This window comes from Lytechinus variegatus, chromosome 1, assembly GCF_018143015.1.
Source record: "Lytechinus variegatus isolate NC3 chromosome 1, Lvar_3.0, whole genome shotgun sequence".
NCBI classification, from domain to species: domain Eukaryota; kingdom Metazoa; phylum Echinodermata; class Echinoidea; order Temnopleuroida; family Toxopneustidae; genus Lytechinus; species Lytechinus variegatus.
In genome coordinates, this window is record NC_054740.1 from 91,295,496 (window position 1) to 91,318,080 (window position 22,585).

The window sequence follows — 22,585 nt, forward strand, 5'->3', positions numbered from 1 at the left end:
CTGACAGGAGATGTAGAATTCAGAATAACAAACAAAGCCTTGAAAGGTACAACATGACATGTTCTCAAAATCCATTTAAGGTAAAGAATCATACATCACAAGAGACAGTCATTATCCTTGGTTCTCTCTTTGTGAGTCAGATTGTGATGAATACACAGTTTAAATCCAACAAAGTTTCTATCTACTGGAGATGGAGATCTTGTGTGTGTGTATGTTATGGATTCCAGAGTCAGACGAACGTCAGCTACCAGGTGATAGGACAGAGAAGAGAGGATGGTGATGACAGAAAGAGAAGGGACATAGGAAGGAAGGGATATAGAGAGAAATAGAGAGGAACAGAGAGAGAGGGGGGGGGGAGAGGGATAAAGACATGCATAGTGAGATGCAAACACAAAACCTAGAAATAATTACACCATCGCAGATGAGCATCAGTAATGCAGATAGATTATTATGTTTATCTTACTGACTGACAGATAAGAAACAAGAGATCAACTTTTCAGTAACAGATCTCATCCATGAAGTCCCCTCATTATTCTACAGCCTATGTTTCAGGAGATCAAAGCCTGCATGATAATGAATATAATGTGACTGGGTAAGCAAACTTCTCCTCAAAGAAGTATGAAATATAGGATGATTTAAATAATTACCAAATATTGGTATTATTTTTTAATTGAACAACAAAGACTAATAAAAACTTGTGAACTGCAACTGATTGCAAAAAGAAATATTGACAAGATTTCCTTCCAATGTTCAAATACCACGAAATTCAATTTTATGACAATATATCAGAAAGACATACTATCAACCTCACTGTATTGAGAGCCTTAGAATATATTTGTTTAAAATAAGACAAGATTTTTTTTTACAATTTTTTTTCATTATTAGGATTCCATTATAATCATGTCTTTTGATTATTTTACTCGCAATGTTATTGCATCAATAACTCCCATCGGAATTCCAAGAGCTATGTGAAAGTGGTTTAAATACATGATAACATTTAGCTTGAGTGTGTTTTGGGTAGATTTAATATTTGCCTTAAATGCAAATTTTCAAAGGGAGCAAATACAGTACAAGCGAAGAACAAAGAACTGTCAAGCTGTAAAGTATTGTTAAAAGGCAAATTATTGCTTTTCTTAATAAATTTCTGACAATGCCGCAATTTATTTCACTGTTGGATGAACTACATTGTAGGTGATTATGAAGAAGTGTGAATGTAGCCTTTAAACCTAACCAGTGAAGCCATTGTCTGGTGGACATGTGATGTCGGAAGAATTTTGAAAAGGAACAGGGCATCGATCTTCTAGTGATGTAGGGAACCTCTCAACATGGGTGAGCTTAATACATAGCTATGCATGGAATGAGAATATGTGTCCTTCATAGCAAGATGGTAAGGATGATGAGGTGATGGGAGGGATGATAAGATGAGATGGTGAGAGGCACAGAGGAGAAATGTAAGAGACAAAGGGGAGAAATAAAGAGAGAGAGGGGGGGGGGGAGAGAAAATAGGGAAGAGAAGTGAGAACAAAAAGAATGAAAAAATTGTATAAATGGAAAGACAGATATATAGGATTGTATAGATGGAGAGAGAATAATATACACAGGAGAGAAAAATAGTAACTGCGCATAGAACAATATAGGAGAGAGAAAACAGAGAGATATATGAACAGAAAGGGACATACAGTGGTGTTCAAATGTTAGTGAACCGAACCAGAAAATCAACACATTTAAACTGATCTGTCATGTTTTCTATATTTAAGTCAGGTTCTCTGCGCTCCATGATGAAGTGCATTTTCTGGTTGGATTCATTAACTTTTGAGCACAACTGTACTAAGACATTATAGCAAGAAGAGAGAGAATTACAAAATAACAGTATAAAGATATAGAAAGAGACATAGATGTGGAGAGAAAGAGCAATGTATATCAAGTGAAATGGAAAGAGATAGATGGAAGGTGAAATAGAAGGGAGATGAAGTATTCAGTGTTGTCTCACAGAAATGGAGTTGACATACAGAGATAAAGAGACAATGATTAATTCAGTCTTGAAGATGACTAGAGACCGGATACATTGTACAACAGAGACTTCTAAACTGATATATGCAAACACAGCTGGGACCTTAAGTGACTCCCAAGCTGCTGTCTAACTGGAGAGTGAGATATTAACATCTTTTAGAGCTCAACAATGACTTCCAATACCCTGACCAATACCATATACATTATTTTTAATTTATTTTCCTCTTTTCCTCAGTAAAATAATCTACTTTCCATTAACACGTTGAATGAAGTGCTGTACAGTTGAAATGGGTTCAATACAGTGTCTGCTACAAATAGTGTTGCACAAGTTAGCAGTTTCAGATCTTTTTTAACTGTTCTCAGCATAAGGCATCATCTGATAAAACATAATATCAATTTTATGTGACCAAGTTGCTTATTTTTCGATTACATTTGTTTTCAATTATTATTTTTCAAATATATGAGCACGAATATGTTCATATTTAGAATTTGCTTTGTAGAGATTGATTGTGTGATTATAGCTTCACTGAACAGCTGACACATTCTTAGCTTTTTTATTTAAAAAGATAATATATAATGCTATAATCAACATAAAAGAACATCGGATATTGAATTTTTGAATGAAGTGCTTTCAACTTTCAAACTGATTAGAGTTATGTCTACTCACGTGAATTCAACCATGTCTCCAAGAGAATCTCTTTCATTGCGTAGATGCTCAGGAGTCATCTGCCGTCTTCCTGGTAACCGTGGCGATGATTCCAATACAGGTACATCCACAGCCTTGGCGGAGGCAGCCATGGCTAGAGGGCCACGTCCTGTTGCATTGTGGGATACTAACGGGCGTTCTGATGGAGACGGTGCACCTTTCTTGGATAGTTGTGTCATCTTGGCCCCGAGAGAACATCTCCCAACCTCCCCACGATTGAACTGCATCTTGGTCTTCTGCAGGAGAGATTCTGTAGCTTCTCTGCTAGTCCTGACTGGGATTTGTTGTCTCATCTTCTCTGCTCCTACTACATTACCTTGTACCTTCACCACACTCTTACTCCCTTGGTCATTCCCTGCCTCTACTTTTGACAGTAATGGTTTGGAAGCAGTCTCATCCTTTGTTCCTGCTGTTGTGCTGCTTTCATCTCTCATTACTGCTTTACTTGTACCCAATCTATCTAGCCCTGCATCTCCACTCTGAGCTGATTTCATCCCATTTACCACACTGACATCTGCTTTAGCAATTGATCCCACACTCTGCGACAGACCTGCTCCAGATGGCTTACTCATTGCCACAGTAACAGCAGATGGGGCGGGGAGTGGTAAACTTGACTTTCTACAAGACTTAGGAGACTGCATTTTACCAGCGTAATGCTTTGGAGATAATTTGCTGTTTGCCTCATTTCCATATTTCGATAAAAGCTTTCCATTTTCTTCTTTGCCATTTACATCTGGAGCTGTCATAAATGATGCAACTCTTGAGTCTGCATCTTCACTTTCATCAACATCATCTCTCCCGTCCCCTCTCTTTTCATCTTCATCTAACCTATATGCTTCCATCTGTGACTTGCGCTTCCAAATTGGACTAGACATGTCATCAGGGTCATTGTCTCTCAACTGTGGCAAAGCTTGCCTTGATGCCTGGCTCTTTTCCAGTGGACTCTCTGCTAAATTTTGACAAAGATGCATGCTGCCCTCTCCTGCCAGCATCTCTATATTCTGATTTACTGATTCAGCTGCACGTTGCCTACTCAGCTTAGGTTTTACCTGGGTAGTTACACTTTCGAGAACATCCTCATCGGACTTTGTCTTCTCAGATGAATATCCAGTACTGCTGCTCTGCACCTGTGCCTTTACCCTGCCAAAGACTGACCTTGAACAGCTTGAATCTTGTACAGAATACGACCCTTTTATTCCATCATCTCTGACAGGCTGATGTGAGACCTTTCCGCAAGCCATTTCATTATCTTGAGATATTTGTAAGTTCCTTTGAGCCTCATTAATAGCATCTTTGTCTCTCATGCTGAGAGCAGGCATCTGATTCTTGACAGGAAGTTGTTGATTGTCTCTTCTCCCACTCATTGCATTCTTAACCTTCTCCTGATACCGATCAATGGCCTTGTTCACATTACCCTTACCAGAAGAGAGACTGATATCACCCTTGCTATCTGATTCATGTTCCCTGGATGATGACTCTCTTTCTGGACAGGACCCACCACTGTGTTGTCTATTCCGCAAATAGCGAGAGTGCTGATAGTCCCTTTCTGATGGTTCAATGTCTGTGGTAGGAGGTGATGGGGTATCAGGAGGGAATTGAGAAGTTCTATCAGGAACCTTGTTTCCTCCATACTCAGGTCTCCATTGAAGATGATGTTCTTGTCTTAGAGGACTACCATGAGACAGAACTGTCGGTGGAATCCTCTCTAAAGTTGTTTCCATGCTCTCTGTACTTGTCATACTACTTGTGCTGTCCATCATATGTTTTGGAGAGGTAGCACTATTGAGAGACTCGCTGCTTGCATTGGAAGCACTTGGTGAAAAGTTTTTGGCAAGTTTCTGACGTTGCAGGACAGGTTGGCCATCGTTTGCTTTCCTTTTCTGCTGGTGACTGGCTTTAGGTTCTAGAGTGAGACTTTCAAAGCTTTTAACGCTGGCACTTATCTCTTGTAGCTCCTTGAGAAGACTTTGAGCATAATGGAATGGTGCATGAACATAAGGCTTAGTGTATTGGTCCCCGAGGATGTATCCATTGCGCCCATCCTGCACTTCTGGTGGTGAGTTCCTCTCAAGCCTATCCTCTCCCATCACTTGCATTTTGGCGATCCTAGCCCCAAGGCTTCCACTGAGAGGCATGTTACCATTCAAGGCCTCATCATAGACACCCATCCTTCCTGGAGTATTCGGCAAAGAGGAATGCCCCATGGACGACGGAAATGCATCTGAAGGACTTGTGGACCAAGAGTAGTCTTCCATACCCATCCCCTCACCTGCACCTTCTACCCCAGACACTTCACACTGGTATGGGAGGAAGGGGTACATCTGATCCAAGCCCCTGATTGCTGGTGTCCTACCCTGTTGCATTGCGTGATGTGGAGAGGACGATGCTGGATAATTGGCTGGAGCCGACAGCTGTCTAAGGATCTCTTGAGGTAGTGTGCGTTGTTGTTGAAGCTGCTGTTGGGAATGGTGATGACGGTATTGCTGATATTGTTGCCTGACTAGCCTTTGATAAGTGTCACACTGAGGGTTGGTTTCTTTGGACTGGTCTGTTGTCTTCACTGGGGAACCACTGTGGTCAAGCTGTACAAACAAAAAAAAAGAATAAAATCATGTATCAAAAGATGTTAATGCATGAAGGGTTGTGGGCATCCCTAGCTGTATCTATATCACCTAATATTTCAAAATGTTTGAAAGGAAATGCCAAAATAAAGTGATCTAAACCATGAAAAAAACTCTCTACCTATCTAAAATGAGGACAAATACTACGGTTTTAATCATGCCAAGGTTAATCCGCTTCAGATGATTTCTATTTTTTTTCATATTTTCTTTAAAACAGAATATTTTCATTACAAAAGTTGCTTCAAACAAGAACGGTGAGTCATTTGAAAAGGCATTCTCCATTTTGATCCTTGAGAAAGCTCTTTGGATGTGATACAGTTCCATGCAATGGATATACATCAATATTCGCTAAACAAACTTCAAGGAAGGATGCGTACCTAACCTTGACTTTGCCAGTTTGCCATGTCATGATTTACTTTTCCTTCCTAAGATTTAGATACGGCTGATTTGGAAATTTGATATTGAAGAAATGCAGGTCAATTGCAGGTTTCAGCGTATTCATAGTGTACTGCATAACTTGAAACATAATGTTTAAGAATCAATTAATTCTTCTTTTTGATGTAATTAAAAAAAAAAAACTTTGGGGGGAAAAAACTCCTAAAATTAAATATTTTCGATACAATGACATTTATATCTGAAAGGCATCAGATGTGGAAAGTAATATAATGTAAAAAAAAAGATTTGACATTTCATTTTAATTATGAGAAATATATTTTTTCAAACTATTCTGTCTCATCACACTTGGCAATTAGTGAATTGGAGGTATACATTTTTCCCCTTCATGATATATTCATGGGCTTTTTCACAATAACTTAACCAGTTTACAACAGAGCTTTGGTTCCAAACAAGAAAACAAAACTAATTCTGATCATCTCTAGCTACACAAAACATTACTCTAAAAAATATCCAATTCCCTCAAAAGAGTTAATGGAGAGAAACTAATGGCATGGACAGTCTAACATATCTGTCATTTCCATACGCTTCCATACAAGAACACCTGGTTCCACTCTACAACAGATTTATAACTCATTACCTATCAACATATAACTATCCCTGTATAAAGTCAGAAAATACTTTTTGTGAAACACCTCATATGTTAACAGTGCTAAAACACCGGTTAATGAAGTCAAAGAACCCCCTTGATGATGGCCCTTACCTTCCTAGGAGCCTGTCCCTGCAACAAGCGAGGGCTAAGCGGTGGATCCTTGCCACCCTCTGGGGTTGAACCAGAAGGACCAGGTTCTGACCGTTGATGTTTGGTGGTCCTCAATGGATGGTTGAAGGGTGCATAGAGACCAGGTGAGGCTGATGAAGGTGAAGAATGGGAAGATGCTGAGGGTGTAAGGACTGGTATTGAACAACCTGCCAAACCTGGTGAGGTACTGCCGTAGGAAACATATTGCTGATGTGAAGAAGACTGTAGGTGTAGAAATGGAAATAAGGGAAATAAGTGAGTAGACTAGTATATTCAATCATACATCAATGAAAGCAGAGTGATGAATAAGAAAGAGAGGAACTCACAAAAAATCATATGGAAAATAGTATGACAATACAAGAATGGGGAGGAGACAAAGGGAAAAGATCAGTAGAGGGAGGTGGAGAAGGAAAAAAGGCTATTTAGAAAAAAGTGGAGGAAAAGGAGATGAATGACAATTTTACCTGTGATGGAGAAGGGATGGATTGTTTGAATCTATTCTGATCAAAGAGGCACCTTAGATTCCGATTCTGAACTTCCAGATCTCGTACTCTACCATGCAGCTTCAGGCACTCGTCACGCAAATCCTACAAGAAAAAATCAAAACAAGAGAAGAGAGAGAATTGTTAGAATATTAATGATCACATGAATTAGGGAATAAGAAGAGAGAATGTCTGATTACCCAAATGATAAAATACATTTACAGGTAGATATTCAAAACAAACACCTTCTATTACACACATTCATCCACAACCAAATGATTGTTTTAAAAATCATTATGCAAGGATATAAGATACTCCTAACAAGCACCAGATACTTTCTTCTCTGCACAACGAAGATTTGGTAAGAGACATGTCTAATAAGCCTAGTATAAATACTCCAATACTCAGAGAGGAATACTTGCATATACTTCTGGCTTTCTTTGCACAGCTTTCAGGTAACCACCCTATGCTTTAGTATTCATGCTTGAAATATGAACAATGTGCATCAAATATTGTCAAAACCAAAATCAACTAAGAAAAACTTCCATTGAATGTATCTTTATCACATTTTTATTTTTACTCTTCATTCCTTTTCTCAATTGATTTAGGATATGAATATTTCCAGCCCCTTTCCTTTCTGTCCCTATCAATCTCCACTCCTCCTGTCTCATCCTTAACTTGATTTATTCTGCCAGGACAGGAAAAGAAGGAAATTCATCAAATTCTTCCAAATTAAATTAACTCTAACAACGGCCCAAACATAGGTCAATTTGTGTTCAATAAAAACCTATTTTGTAAATGGGTAACACAAAATATAATGATACAAATGAATTCTATTGTGCATATTATCTCTCCACCAGCCCCCATATACCTTTACAATGGGAACATACTCTAAAATAAATATTTACATCATTTCCATCAAGAAAATGAAGCTATTCTATTTCTTCAACTCTATTCAAAATTTTAATTTCCATGGCTTTCAGATATAAAATGAATGAATGCTATTTTTGGTGTTAGGTCTCTCCCCTACTTTGCCTCTATGGTTTATACACACAGGTGACCTTGTGAGGTTTATCTTTCATATTGACCGTCTCTAAATATTAATAACGGATATCCTTCTCTCCATGTTCATCAGCTTGTTTTCATCTTAACTGCTGGCACCTGTCATATATACTCTAGATTGGAAGAGCCTTTGAGGTTTGAAAAAAAAGTATTTTTGGAATCTCAGTAAAATACCTTCTTTAAAATGGAACCACAATGTCTCTTGCAGCATATCGAACAAGTGAAATTTGTCATGAAGGAAATCGAAGATGAGGAGTATGTGACTTGACAATGATTTCATTTATTTCTATTTGATTATTTCCCATCCAATATGTAACATACAAATAATTTTACTGGCTCCTTTTTTCCCATGATCTACATTTCTCAAGCTCTTCATCTCTTTTCTATAATCCACACAACAGCTTGCATTGTCCAAATTTAGCTACCACTCAATATTTGAAGACTTGCTTTTAAAAACCTAGGGCTCTTCCGCAACATTCATTTTTCCGCCAAAAATAGAATGACACAAGACTTATAGCAGGTCCTTGGAAATCTAAGGAAAAGTTTATTATGTAGCTGGTCGGCTCTGAAATATAGATATAGGGCAAGGAGGAAGGATGTGCATTATGGGGAGGGAGGGTGACATAGGGATTGTTCAGTGATGATCAATAATCATGTAGGAAGAAAATAAAATACACATGAGGGAAAGAAAGCGAGAGAGAGAGAGAGGGAGAGGGGGGGGGGGGTAATGGATGGGTTAGAAAGAGCCCCCACCCCCCCTCTTAAAAAGAGGACAGTTTATAATATTAAGAGGTATAGAATTTAGTAAAACAAATTAAATTTGATAAAATGGAAACAGCCCACATAGTTTAGAAGTGGCTGATACTATTACACAGCCTTTGATAATACTTGCATAAAAACTGAAAGATTTTAAGTCAAAATATGAAAGACTAACACACACCAGTCAGATTGACTTGACTTTTATGAAATTGTACCTTTTGATATTTAGGGGATGCCCCTCTGTCCTTTCTGACTCAAATTATTATCACAATGACCAAAATAATCTCTGAAAGTGACACCCTCGGCCACCACCTGTCTTGAATATCATCTCCTTAGAGGAACACTTATATGGGTCATACCAACAAATACAAACTGAATTTATAATCCAGTCATAATGCTTTATTTTCAATAAGTTTGATGTTGATGTCAGGCCAATAATGGTCTCTAGAGATGATATCTGAGAAAATCCTTTGATAGAGTTTGTTCATCCTCACTATCAGACATCTGCATTATGGTTCAGAGAAAGGGAAAGGGTCTCATGATTGAGAGGTTCATGGTTCAAGACAGGTTTACATCAAAAAGCTATTATTTCAGGCTGCTTACTTTAATTGTGAATCAATATTGTGACCCTTTATAAAATTATGTGACAATGGCAACTCTTGAAATTTCCCAAGATACAAAAAGTTTTTGTTTTCTCTCATGATTGTATTGCTTTTAATTTTAGAGACTTAAAATGGAAAATATTTGTTAATTGGCAATATGAAGATTCAACATATTTGCTTTTTATCAAAGTAATCAATGATTTCCCCCGTGATCAGTACTATTTGCCCTTGACCAGGCAAGTCTTGAGTTTAATGAGATGGTTGTGACTTTCGTTCACCTCTGAAGGTTTCTTTTCTTAGAAGGTGAGTGTGATTATCCTTACATGACAGGATGCCTATTAAGCTTAGTAATCAAGTAGGGGTACCCCTTCCACCCAAAACCAAAAATAGAAGGGATAACCTATATCATGGTAAGCAAGACAAAGTGAGAATATGGATATAGACAAAGCTCAATTAAAATGAATTGATGAAAAAAAATATGTATTCCATATTGAAGGCTTGTAGACTTTGATGAATCAAAATGTGAACAACAGGTTGTTATTTTAAATATTCTATACTAAAGCTAAGAAATATGTTTATCTTTGTTTATGCATATTCAATTTATATTGCCCTGTATACTGTTCGTCTAGAACAGATAACCTGGGTGTATCGTATTTGTTTCCCTTTTTATCAATAAAAGGTGATTTATAAAAAAAAAACTAAAAGAAATAATGTTGTTAAAAGACCTACAAGAAGAAATTATTCACAAAACTAAAAGTAATTGGATTGCAATGTATGAATAAGTGATGTTTATTATTTGCCGATTCCTCAATAATTGCTCCACAATGGACATCTAAAAGAGTGGAACTATCTTTTGTTAGATCAGCCCTAAGCTCAAATAAATGCCACACCCCTATCCTGTGCTGCTGTTGGTAACAAATTTATAGTTATGGGGGTAAAAGTTAAGAAAATTATACAAATATTTTGTGTTTTGTTATTAATCATTTAAAAATTGAATATAATAATAGCTACCCTAAGTCACTAATGATACATTGCTTCAAAAGAGAGAAAACATTCATCTTCAATTCAGCCAATTAATAAAGAACAACTTTTACATGTGTAAGAACAATTTTTTTAAATTAAACCTATATAACACACATTGCCGGACTGAGAAATCAAGGTGTAAAAGAATATGTACATGTAAAATCCCAATAAAGTAAGGCCACCCATAGGCATATTGTGAAGTTAATGAAAGCTGACATTGGCTGTAATAAATTCATTGTCTACAATTAACCATTAATGTGACCTTATCATATCCGAGGGGTGAGATATAGCAGAAACTCTTTCTCACTTGGGGATTTGTGCATCACCTGTAAGTCACAGAAGGGCATAAATCCAAGTTCAGTCGTAGGATTTAGAACCCTTCTGTCTATTCACTACTGACATGCTAATGTCTGCTTATTCCACAGGGATTACATCTTTGGCAAAGAGGCAAGAACATTAATGCCCAGCCTCCCCCTAACGAAGGTCATCATGACTTTTATTTGGGAGGAGGTGCTTTTCCTAAGACCCATTTGGAACAAGATAACGATCAAGCCATCATGACTGTGATTCAAAGATGCCAAAAGGAGGGTTTCTACAAAAAGTAATAAAACTAATCTATTTTTGTAAGCCCCTTCATAATATGTAGAGGTTATTCCCAAGTCATCAAGGAAAGATATATAAACCATTATATCTTCATATCATTCATTTGATAATGTTTAATACCATGACAATGAAATAGCACAAAGGCTTCTAAAACAAACAAACACTGAAATATCAGCTGAAATTCACAAAAAATTGGTCATCCATCCATTTAGATATCAGAGCAGGTAATAAGTGGAGAACCTTTCCTGAAAACTTTTCCTGCAATTCTGGTGGATAGCACGAGGACGGATATTAAACTTCAGATCCAAATCTTGCATTAGAGTGACAACTGATGACTTAACTTAAGCTAATTCTCTCTTACATTTCATCTGTGATTGCAAGCTTCCTCCCTTATTTTCAAGCTAAGCATATTCCTCAAATAACCCCTATTTATGATATAATCATATCATGATTCAATGTGACAGAAGCTACAGACCAACATGAATATATGGATTACAATCCAAGGGCAAAAGGCTCCCAAATATATCACAAGTACTGATGGAACTGAAAAAAAACATTCCTCAACTTTAATTTGCAAAGTATTCTTTCTACCTTTATAGTCTATCCATTTCATAATTGAATACAATATCTTGAAACAGCCCGATATTAAAGATGAAAAGTAAGAATGAAATGAAAATAATTGTCATTAAAACTGCAAAAAATTAAACCACAAGAATCATGTCACCTTTAGTCTAAACATTCTTGTAATAAAAGGGTTGATTGTAATAATTTCTTTATTTCAAAGAAAAGTGGAATACAAATAAAGTGAAACAATAAGAGTAACAAGCTTAATGGTTTGATATACCTGGCTTATAATAAAACAAAATGACTATCAAGAGGACAGATGGTTTGACACCTTCTCTGATGGACTTGGTAATTGGGGATGAATGTATTACAAAATATACTGATTAACTTGGTTCAACTAACCATGTCTCATCAATATGCCAACAGACCAGCAACAAATTAGATACAAATCAATACATGTATACTTCCTTGAAAAAAAAACCAACTAAATTCCTTTCAATGAATCTAAATATAGTTGTATTATTTTAGTATCACAGACAGGACAGAAACAATAAATTCCATATCAAAATATCATTTCAACATTAGACATTACCTGCAGTGACACGAAATACCAGAGTCCGATGCAGACAGAGAAATAGACCATCAGATCTAGCCAAGGAAAGAAAATATCCTCCATCTTAGAAAAATTCAAAGTTCTTCCACCCTCTTGACTGAAGAGAAAAAGTCCTTCAAGTTCAGCAAACGTAAATAATATCCATTATTCCATTTCTATAGACACATTGCCACTGCTCTGGTATCACATATGAAAACCAGAAGATGAGCATCCCTGAACTTGAAGACTGGTAGCACAGTTTCTTTTACCAAACCATCGAGCACCTTGCAGAAAAACACAACCAATAACTGCAGAGAAATCTCCAGGTCTAACCCATTCTTTTTAGTGTTTTTTGTCTTCACACTTGTTCTGAGATGTTTCACTATCCAAGCCCGACCAACTCCTTGCCCTGGATAAAATCATCATGGTGATTCACAGGCACTCTTGATAAGATACTGTTCCCTGACTTATCCATTCCATGTGTGTCTGTGTCAAGCAAAGTCAAAATGTTGTTCCGGAGCTGTCATATTCTGTTTACCAATAAAACTTCATGATGCTGATGACAAAGTCAGTATACACTGGAAGATGCTTTTACCATGATCACAGAATAATGTCAGCAAGCTCCCAGGGTGAAGATGCTTCAAGAACCAAAGAATACTGTGAGTTGAGCATGCCTTCTAGAGGAAATTGAGATTCATTGACTTTCAGATGGAATACAATCCAACGACACATGAAATATTAGACACAGGATACAGGGAAAACATGGTTTATTTTCTCGCTCATGAGGCAACTTCTGAAGTGGCTCTTAAAGACCATCAGGATGCCGCTATTGCTTCCCATTCATTGCACGCTCAGAGATGTATATCCTCCAGAAACAAGACAGGGCTAGAAATATCACCTATATAGAGCTCCCTTGCTTACCCGTTGCCCCCCTCTTCACGACTGATCAGAGATAGTTGTATGCATCCCTTCCCCTCTCTCCCTCTAACTCTAATAGTAACTCAAACTCTGATTCAGCGGTGGTTTCATAGTCTTGCCATCAGCCTTTCAAATAATAATGAATCAACACGAGCTTCCAGTGGGACATGCTAAAGAAAATGTAACTACACAATATGAAAAATAATTCCTACCAACAGAACACTTATCTGGTGAAGAGTCTTCCAACTTAATATACAACAACAAAATTGAATGAACCATAGGATAAATCTAACAAGCCAGCTATCATGACAGTTTACTAACTGGATATAAGCTGGACTAAAGTACAGCTTAGTTTGATCTGTTTCTATCAGTACATGTCTGATGACTAGAGCTGACATCATGATAGATACCTATAGCTCTTTGTATCATATATCACCAATACTGACCCTATATGTCAATATAAGCATTATCAATATAAGCTTAATCATAAAATTATTTATAATGATATCAAATTCAAGAGTTTAAAACAATTTTGCAAATCACAGAATACTACTGATTCTTAATCCACTTAACGGGAATGGCTTAAAATGTAGTAATTGTAAATATAGCATATTAAGTGTATGCTCTTTACTAAGGTAGACATCAAAATCCAATGACACTGCAAAATTCTGCTTCATCTTATCTAAATGGCTTTTGGGTGATTTTAACAAAGAACTGAAAATAATAACCATTCCCCCTTATTCACTTCCCCGAGGTAAAGATTTCACTGAAAGCATTTCGATTCAAATGTTCTTCTGCAGAAATCTTAAGAATGATCAACATCCACTATAATTTTTCCAACATGTTATAGATTTCAACTTTGGTCTTTATCAAATATCTTCATAACTTATCTTACTGTCAATGCATGAAAATACAAACAAGGGAGTGAAATGTCATGGATGATCCAAAATACCTTAAATAATGTTCACAAAAGTCAACAACCATAAATAGTATTCCATCATAAGTGTAGGCTGGATTAAAGAAAAATTGACTCTACAAACATTAGGCAAACTAAAAACGTTTTCAATTCTGTAAATTCAGTGAAACAGCTACATCAATCTTAACAACACCTCCCCCCCCCCGAAAAAAATGTACAACTCCCTCAGATACTAATGATAGTTAAAAACATTGTAGACCTCAACAAAAGATATCAGTGAGTAGCAAAGCTTCTAAGTATAAACCCAATTAATTAAGGCTAATTTTAATGAGCAAGAAATGTGTGCCAGACAAGTCTATTGTTCATATGCATCCAGCTGCTTGAGTTCCGAACTATGAGGGCCACATAATGGGTTACGACACTTTGAGGGGAAGGGGGTAATGTAGAGTCTGGTTTTAACAGGAAAGACAGTTGTAATGAAGTAGAAATGGGGTCATTAATGCCACTCTAAAATTAAATTTCCTTCAAGATTTGTGGAGAAGCTGAAGGGAAATCCTAGCTTGGTGAGAAGACAGGACACTAATTAGCAGGATCTGGGCTTCCACAAGAAATCTCTTGGCTTATATATTTCTTAAAGATGTGCAAGAATATTAGCATCCTTTCCTTCTTACTTCCAATACCTATTCAGTTTGTCAATAACATTTTCTACTCATGATTTGATTTTGATATATTGTAATCTATTTTCAGCACTGACTACTAAGAATGAGAAATCTGATTTTGAAGTCATCTCAGAACTACCAAATTGTGACAAAATACTGAAGCTGAAATAGTCATTTACTTCAACGATGATGTTATCATAGGCTGTTTATTATGATAAACAATAGCAAGTTTTTGCGCATCTTGGTTTTGAATATCCTGGAAAACCCTTGGTAGGATCTTTCAACGTCTGGGACTTGACCAATCTGACTCATCTTGATGGTGTCTTAGTCAGAGAATAGGAAATGAAGAACGTACACCTACCTACCTGAAGTAGAGAGGGCAATCACTGATCACTATTTCCGTTCCTTTGGTTTAGAAGGTGTCAATGAAATTGATGTTTGTCATTGACTTCAAAAGTTTGGATAATTGTTTCTACTTGTGAGTGATATTAGGAGGGCAATGAACTTATGTGAAGACTTGAAAGATATGAAGGAATATAATAAATGCCCTGTAAGATTAATCCCTGTAGGAAGGGGTCTAGTAGTGATGGTAATAGTGATGGTGAAGATTAAGAGGAGGAAGATGGTAGTGATGGTGATGACAATGATATAATACTAAAATAATGTAATACATAACAATTAATGATGATATACACTGGTGTGTTGGCTCAGTTGTTAGAGCATCCGTCTCACAACGGGAAGGTCAGGAGTTCAAGCCCCAGCCATGTCAACCAAAAGACGTTAAAATATAGAAGTTGCTGCTACCCTGTTTGGTGTTCAACGATTTAAGGGATAGAGCAACGTCCATCTGCTGCCACTAAGTGGTCGCATGGGCTATGATTGATTGGGCAAAATGAATTTTCTGAGGATATCTTTTTTTTAATATCTGTTTAGAACAATAAAATTGATTATTTTTTTTATAGTGATGGTGGTAGTTATGATAATGATGACGATGATAATGATGATGATGATAATGACGATAATTATAATGATGTTGGTGGTGGTTGTGGTGGTGCTGATGATGGTGGTGGTGATGATGATGGTGATGATGATGATATGGTGAAGTGATAACAATAGTTGTGATGATGATTATGTAATGAAGATGATGTCCTGATCGGTTGATATTGTATACCCAAACACCCTTCAGTTTGCCACGAACCATATCCCTCCCCTTCATTGAATTTATACATACCTTCTGCATGAGCAGTGCCTGAACAACTTGGTTGGCAACCTGTATGCATCAAAGAAAATATAAGAGACAGAAGAGAATTGTCAAATCATTTACATGTAATAACAAACACAATCATCTTAAATACAAAAATCAATTGATAGTTGTGCACTGTGAAAAATAATTTAAACAATGCTGTTTACTATGTCAATTGCACAGTAGTTGTTTAAACATGTTAATCAAGTGCTTAAAATCTTAGAAAACAAAGTTTAAATTCAAATATTTTATTATCAATGATTTAAGCATAGTTGCTTAAGAATTTAAAAACTTTTTAAAACCTTTTAAGTAACTACTGTGCGATTCACATAGTAAACAGCGCTGTTTGAATTATTTTTTAACAGTGTGATTTGATATCTCTTATACAAAGATATAGTCTTCATGTAGCCCAAGAAAAAAAAGGTATACAATCTTGCCCCAATGTCATAACCAGCTTGGAAATCGAGGCATGCTTGAACCCACAGTGCAAGAGAATTGCAAGAGAAATGCTTAAGGTAGTTAGATATTTCATTTTTTAATGTAGGCATATCAAAGAGATATTTGTTGCTCTCCAAATACAAAAGAATTAATCTAGTCGTTAATTACACTCCTCTTGGAATGAGACAAGGGACCAGTCCTTATGGGGTGAGATTTTAATATTTTGAGAGTGAAGTGTCGAAAAAAGATGAATAGTTCACTCCAGGAGCTGTAATGCACTGTACAAGAATGTACAGTTCACTAGAAAGGGATTAATTGAGGGTTTTTTTAATAATACAGTAAACATCAAGTATGTAGGCCTGAAAACTACTGTTTGTTATTCTTTCTTGATTGTATGTTAGCTCTGAAAAGAATTGTTAACAACGTTAACAGGGATTAGTCCCTGAAATTGCTTGAGGAGTGTGATTAGAGACTAGATTAGCTATTCAGTATTAAGAGAGTACATATACAATGACTTTGTAGTTATTGATTACTTGCTAATTAGGGAATAATAATAATATTCAACAATTATTAAGTGCTTGATTAATACAAATGTTTCTAAGCACTGCATACTATTACCCCAGCATGAGCACGGCTATCCTGATCGGACGCTCGAGCATTCAAGGAATTCCTTCCTACCGGGTACCCATTTGCTACACCTGGGTGGAGAGTGGCAAATGTAGATAAACACCTTGCCAAAGGACGCAAGTGCTGCGATGGGATTTGAATCCCAGACATTGTGGTTCAAAGTCTTGAGACTGAGCCACAACACCTCTACACAGAACTGCACCACACCTACAAACTTTGTAAACATGCGATCATCACAGGCATTAATTGACTCAAAGTGTAGGGGTGTACAGTTTCACAATCAACCTTTTAATGCTTTATCTCAAATTCATTATAACCACATGAATCTAGATAGGTAGGGGTTTTGAAACCGACATTCAATCATTCTGAAAATGTAATTTCATGTATGATGTCAATTACATCCAGGAATTGGGCGTTGATTTCAAAACCAGAGGTCATTCATTGAAAATGTTGAATTTCTGTTCCTTATAACCAGCCATACAGAAGTCCTAAGTCATGATCAATTTGATCTGAAGGTGATTTTAATTGATGTTCTTCACTCAATATCTTTGATTTGATCAAGGAAGGAAGGAACTGAACTCCATTAATACCAGACCAAACCTCTGCATCTTAACATACCTTTAGAACTAATAATAACCCTTGAGAATCAGTTAACATACAAGTGATAAAATGTGAACTAGTTCAACAAATTTGAAAAGGGCATGATTTTTTGTTTTTTTACTTCATTTCAGTTTGAGTAAAGGTCAGAATAGTCGACGTAACATTAAATACATTTTCACTTTGGCCATCAAAGAATACAATGTGATGAAATATGAGCAAATAAGTTATTCACTCTCATAATCAAAAGTGATTAATCTATAATCATTTGATTGAATCTTCAAAATTGAGAGATAAGATCACATTTGTAATTTTAATGTAAGTTATTTTATTCATATAAGGGTGGTTATCTTGACAAACCTTCATAGGTGTTTATGACAACCCAGTTCCAATAATCTTTTCATTGTCATTTGTATCTGTTTATTCTCTTGCTTTGTCTTTCATTTTCTTGCCTTATTGTTGTACTATGTATTTTGCCATTACTCTATTCTATACTTTGTATTGATTTTTTACTGGAATCGAATAAAACTTTGAATTGAACCATAATTGCTGTGAAAACTGTAAACATTGATTTCTTGGGTAACTTTAATCCATAATGGATTAAAGTCTCACTATCTCACATCATGAATAGTTGATTATCTAAAACTCAATCTATTTGATATTAGGGTTAGTGACTTTTAGGGTACTCCGTAAAACAATTCTGTAAAAGCTTGCCAAGAGATAGACTGTTATGAAAGGGTAGATTTACAGAAAAATTGTAAAATTAGATTTAAATCTTTCACAGTGCCAAGAGCTATGTGTTGTTATCTAGGTTATCATCAGTAATCTGCATACATGAGATTAACTGAATTTCACAGTATAACTTATAAACTTTAATTACATTAAGAAATATTATCACAGATTGCATTGTTTTATAGTCAAGAGTATTTTCTAAAAAAAATCCAAGAACATTTTGTTTTGCTTCAGATAAATAATTTTAAATTCAATTACTAGCATGACAAATCTAATTTCAGACTCAAATTTAGAAAATTAAGAGAAAAACAATGTTCAACCATAAAACAGAAGCAAAATGATTATGATATTGACTTGTCATCAATTCTATGAATTATCATTCAGCTAATTATGATAAATTCTCTGGTTCTATTCATTACTTGCATATAACAGTAGTACATTGATAAGATCATGGTTGGATATGACAAGAGTCCGAAACACTGGCTTTTGCAAAACACTTTAAATTTAAACTGCTTTGAGGCCTGCATACATATCTTCTTCCATCAGAAATGAATCATTAAAATCAGTTGAAATACCACTTCCTCAAAAAAAATTCAACAATTACAGAGCGAAACATAAATCTTGGATCTATTCCTCCGTATTCCTCCATATATCATGATAAATACATTACCTCCAAGATACCATGTATGTCCAAGTGATGAAGTCCAACATTAGTAGACCAAATCAGTGGTCTCAAATAACACAAACAAAGCAATGCAAGTCTTGTGCTTTCATATCCCGACACATATCAGCATAAAACATCATTAAAAACATCCTTAATGAAAACAAAACAAAATATTGTGACTTATGTGTCTGAAGTAGAATGGCAACTGCTGTTGTCCACTGACAAATGAGGATATTTTCCAATAGTACTATATGTTAGATGTAGCTATGCTGTAACCCTGAACACGAATTCAGCCAGCGCTAATGCAGTCCAATCTCTTGGTTAAAAGCTTGTTTAAACTCTGGATTACTGGGATGGATTTAAGCAAACCCAGCTGCCAACTGATTATGTTTTTTTACAGGAAAAGGCAGAATTGAAACGTGTCCTAAAAGCAAATCACCTCTTTCATTGATTACCCCTTATTAAGCCAAACCAGAGAATATGTTGCCAAAGATAGGTGGGGATTAGGGATTCATTTACAGCAATGCTCTCTACATCATTAGCATGTGTGTGTTATGCAAATGAGGCTTTTATTGGATCCAGATTTACAGCTCAGTGATTGAGTTCTAATCAACATAGGGTTATACATGGACATATACATGGACACATGCCCATTCCTAATTACGTGTATGGAGATAACAGGGCATTTAATTAAGGTACCAGATTACAGGTTAAATAGGCCTACGCATCTGGACATGCCATATATTCATTACACATCCTCTTTCCAGTTTGGACCAGCTGCCAAATTTATGTATTTTTTGTCTTGACAAACCAAAACAAATTTTGATAGAATCTAAAACAGTATGCAATATTTATGCAGATTACACAAGTTTAACAAACAATATATAGCTTGCAATAAAATTTTTCAGAGTTACTCATTCTATTATTTGAATTAATTTTGTCACCACATCAGCCATCCATTTCGTGTTCTCAAAATGAATTGGATGGAATCACCTACAAGATTGATTTTACATCAGATTTATTGATACTAGATTCTATTGAACTTTGTGTTTGCATCAAGACCATATTCAGAACAATATCCCCCCTTGTCACATTGCTCCTATCCAGAGAGACCTTGATCACACTGCTGAGGATTCTCATGGCATACAAAAGCTACATGAAGCTTGAAAATATGGCACAAGAAATTGCCCTAATAGAATCTGTTTAAAAATCTATGAATCTCACCTGCAAGCCTGATATCTGCCAAACAAAAACACAAATGACTGAAGAAAGAATGTATTAAAAATCCAAAGATGATTTCATGAAAGTCACTCCTCGATACAGTATTTCCTATCTTGAGCACTTGTTCAGCAGAACCAATATAAACTGCAGACATTGAAAACAGTTCATCTACTACCACTCTCGCATGTTTTAAATTTGGTTCTTTCATTTCATCTTCTCCTACCTTCTCCCCCTCTCTTTTTCAGCCAAAGTGGTATTATCATAATCATCTTAACACTCCAAATCTTACACATTTCTATTTTAGTTCTCTGTAAGCCCAAGATTTGGTTAGCTGCCTGTGGATTTGATGCATAACTAGTGTAAGAAAAGAATAATCTCTGACCTGGGGCTATACCATAAATGAAAAGAAACAAATCGGATAAACTTTCCGACAAACCAGCAGTAAGAAGTCATATTTTCATATGGCAAAGGGCACTTTTCTCCTCTACAAAGAGTAAATTACCTTGACAATAAACCTTTTTTTTGTGATATTGTAGCATGATAGCTTTGAAGTTGCTGTTTCATTATACTAACAATATTTGTTGATACCCTCAGGGAGATCTACATTCCCCACACACAAAGAAAAATGCAGTCAGTCCCCAAAAGTATCCAGGTCATGTAATTTTCATAAATAAATGTGGTGTTCTAAAGATTTTTTTCTGTAGTAAAATTTGTGTTAACAAGGTACTGAATTTTACCAGAATCCAAATTTGTGTTTTCCTTGGCAATCCAAAAACAATGTAGAAATCACATTTCATCTCAACTACAAGTGTGTAGAAAAGGAAATGGAACAAAGAAAGAAAAAGACAAATTAAAAAAGAACTTTATTTTAGCAGTACATCCTGTGTGTGCTCTAGAGTACCTTAAGAACTGTTGTTTGTGTCTTGTACAAAACTCTTGTTAGTTAGCATTTATAAGCATTCCTTGTCATTAGCTAATGGTCAGCTGTTTGTGACAAAGGATGTTTTTGCAAAGACTTCTAATTGCATCCTTGGAATATCATTTTCCAGTTTGCTTACTCTGAAAGCAATGACTACTTTAGCAGGTCAACCATTCGATTCCTTTCCCAAAGATACATCATTTCCTTCCACACAACAGCGTGTGGTAAAAATAAAAATGAACTACACTAGAATATTAATAATACAAGGAGAATCTGACAGATTATTTAGAAACTCACCCACATAATGTAGAGAGAATGAGATATGAAGATTTAATATTTCCCTCTAAGGCCACTTACTTCAATTGGAATGAAGTAATTGAGCACAACAACATTTTAATTATGCATTGCGAAGTTCTCCTATGTATCAACTAAGGTCAAAGTCTTTTTTTTATTGCATAGCAATATTTACTTAATCATCCAAAGTTTGCATATCGTATTATATTTCCTTTCTCACTCCAAAGGCATATCTGAGCCTTATTTATCAGTTAATGAAACTCAAAATGATTTAATTCCAAAATATTGACAAACTAATCAGTAAGATATGTGCAATACATTTTTCTCTGACCTCAGAACAGAAGTCTGTGATATACTCAAAAGAAAGAAAAGTAAATAGCATAACATACCTTTGTTGATTCTCCTTAATAACAAAATTCCAAATGTCTATAGATGAACATTCAGCAAGAACCTTCAAAAACATCAATATTTCCTTTCAAAGATGACATTTCAGCAAGAATGTTTAATCTGTAAATATTCACATTTCTTTTTTAAGTTCCGGGCAAACATTGCTCATGTTCCAAAAATACATATCCACAAAGTTCCTTTCTAATAGAGAGCCGAGCATTTTGACTGAATCAGTTGGCAAGTGACTGGATTGTGAAATGTGCCTCAGTCGATAATTCTTTCCAGCATTGTTAATCAATCCCTGTATTGTCCTCTTTTATCCTTCAATTATCTCCTCTGAGTGAATGGCAATCTTCGGCTCATCACAAAGAAAGAAAAAGACATGACTGAATGACTGGACTGACATGGACACATTAGGCTATATATCAAGGTTATGGTACTTCACTTCTCTATTACGATATGGCACCTTTGTAATCCTGATACAATTCTGTCAAATCCAGTCAGAACACCATACAAAACAAATCATGATGGATTGCTAGAATTACTTTAGGTCAATTAATCGAATTCCACAGGTAAAATAGCTTTTAATGATATCTATCAAATGGTCTCACACAGATTAAGAGAGAATATTTTACAACATGCTGTAGCCATGAAAACGACCTATCCTTTGTATCTCGCTCTCTATATTTAATCTAGATTACAGTGATTCAGAGCAAATAAAGTCTTGTCTTTTGTGTTTGCATCTCAAGAG

At 35.8% G+C, this 22,585-nt stretch overlaps 1 protein-coding gene across 1 annotated transcript in view; it reads right to left on the reverse strand.

Moving 5' to 3' along the window:
• Nucleotides 1-22,585, reverse strand: part of LOC121405588 (microtubule-associated protein futsch-like) — a 45,266-nt gene that overhangs the window by 14,936 nt on the left and 7,745 nt on the right. The window contains exons 3-6 of the mRNA XM_041596521.1: nucleotides 15,944-15,982; nucleotides 6,997-7,119; nucleotides 6,494-6,754; nucleotides 2,678-5,298 (exon numbers count right to left, since the gene is read on the reverse strand). Coding sequence (XP_041452455.1) covers nucleotides 2,678-5,298; nucleotides 6,494-6,754; nucleotides 6,997-7,119; nucleotides 15,944-15,982 — 3,044 coding nt within the window. The remainder of the gene's footprint in view (nucleotides 1-2,677; nucleotides 5,299-6,493; nucleotides 6,755-6,996; nucleotides 7,120-15,943; nucleotides 15,983-22,585) is intronic.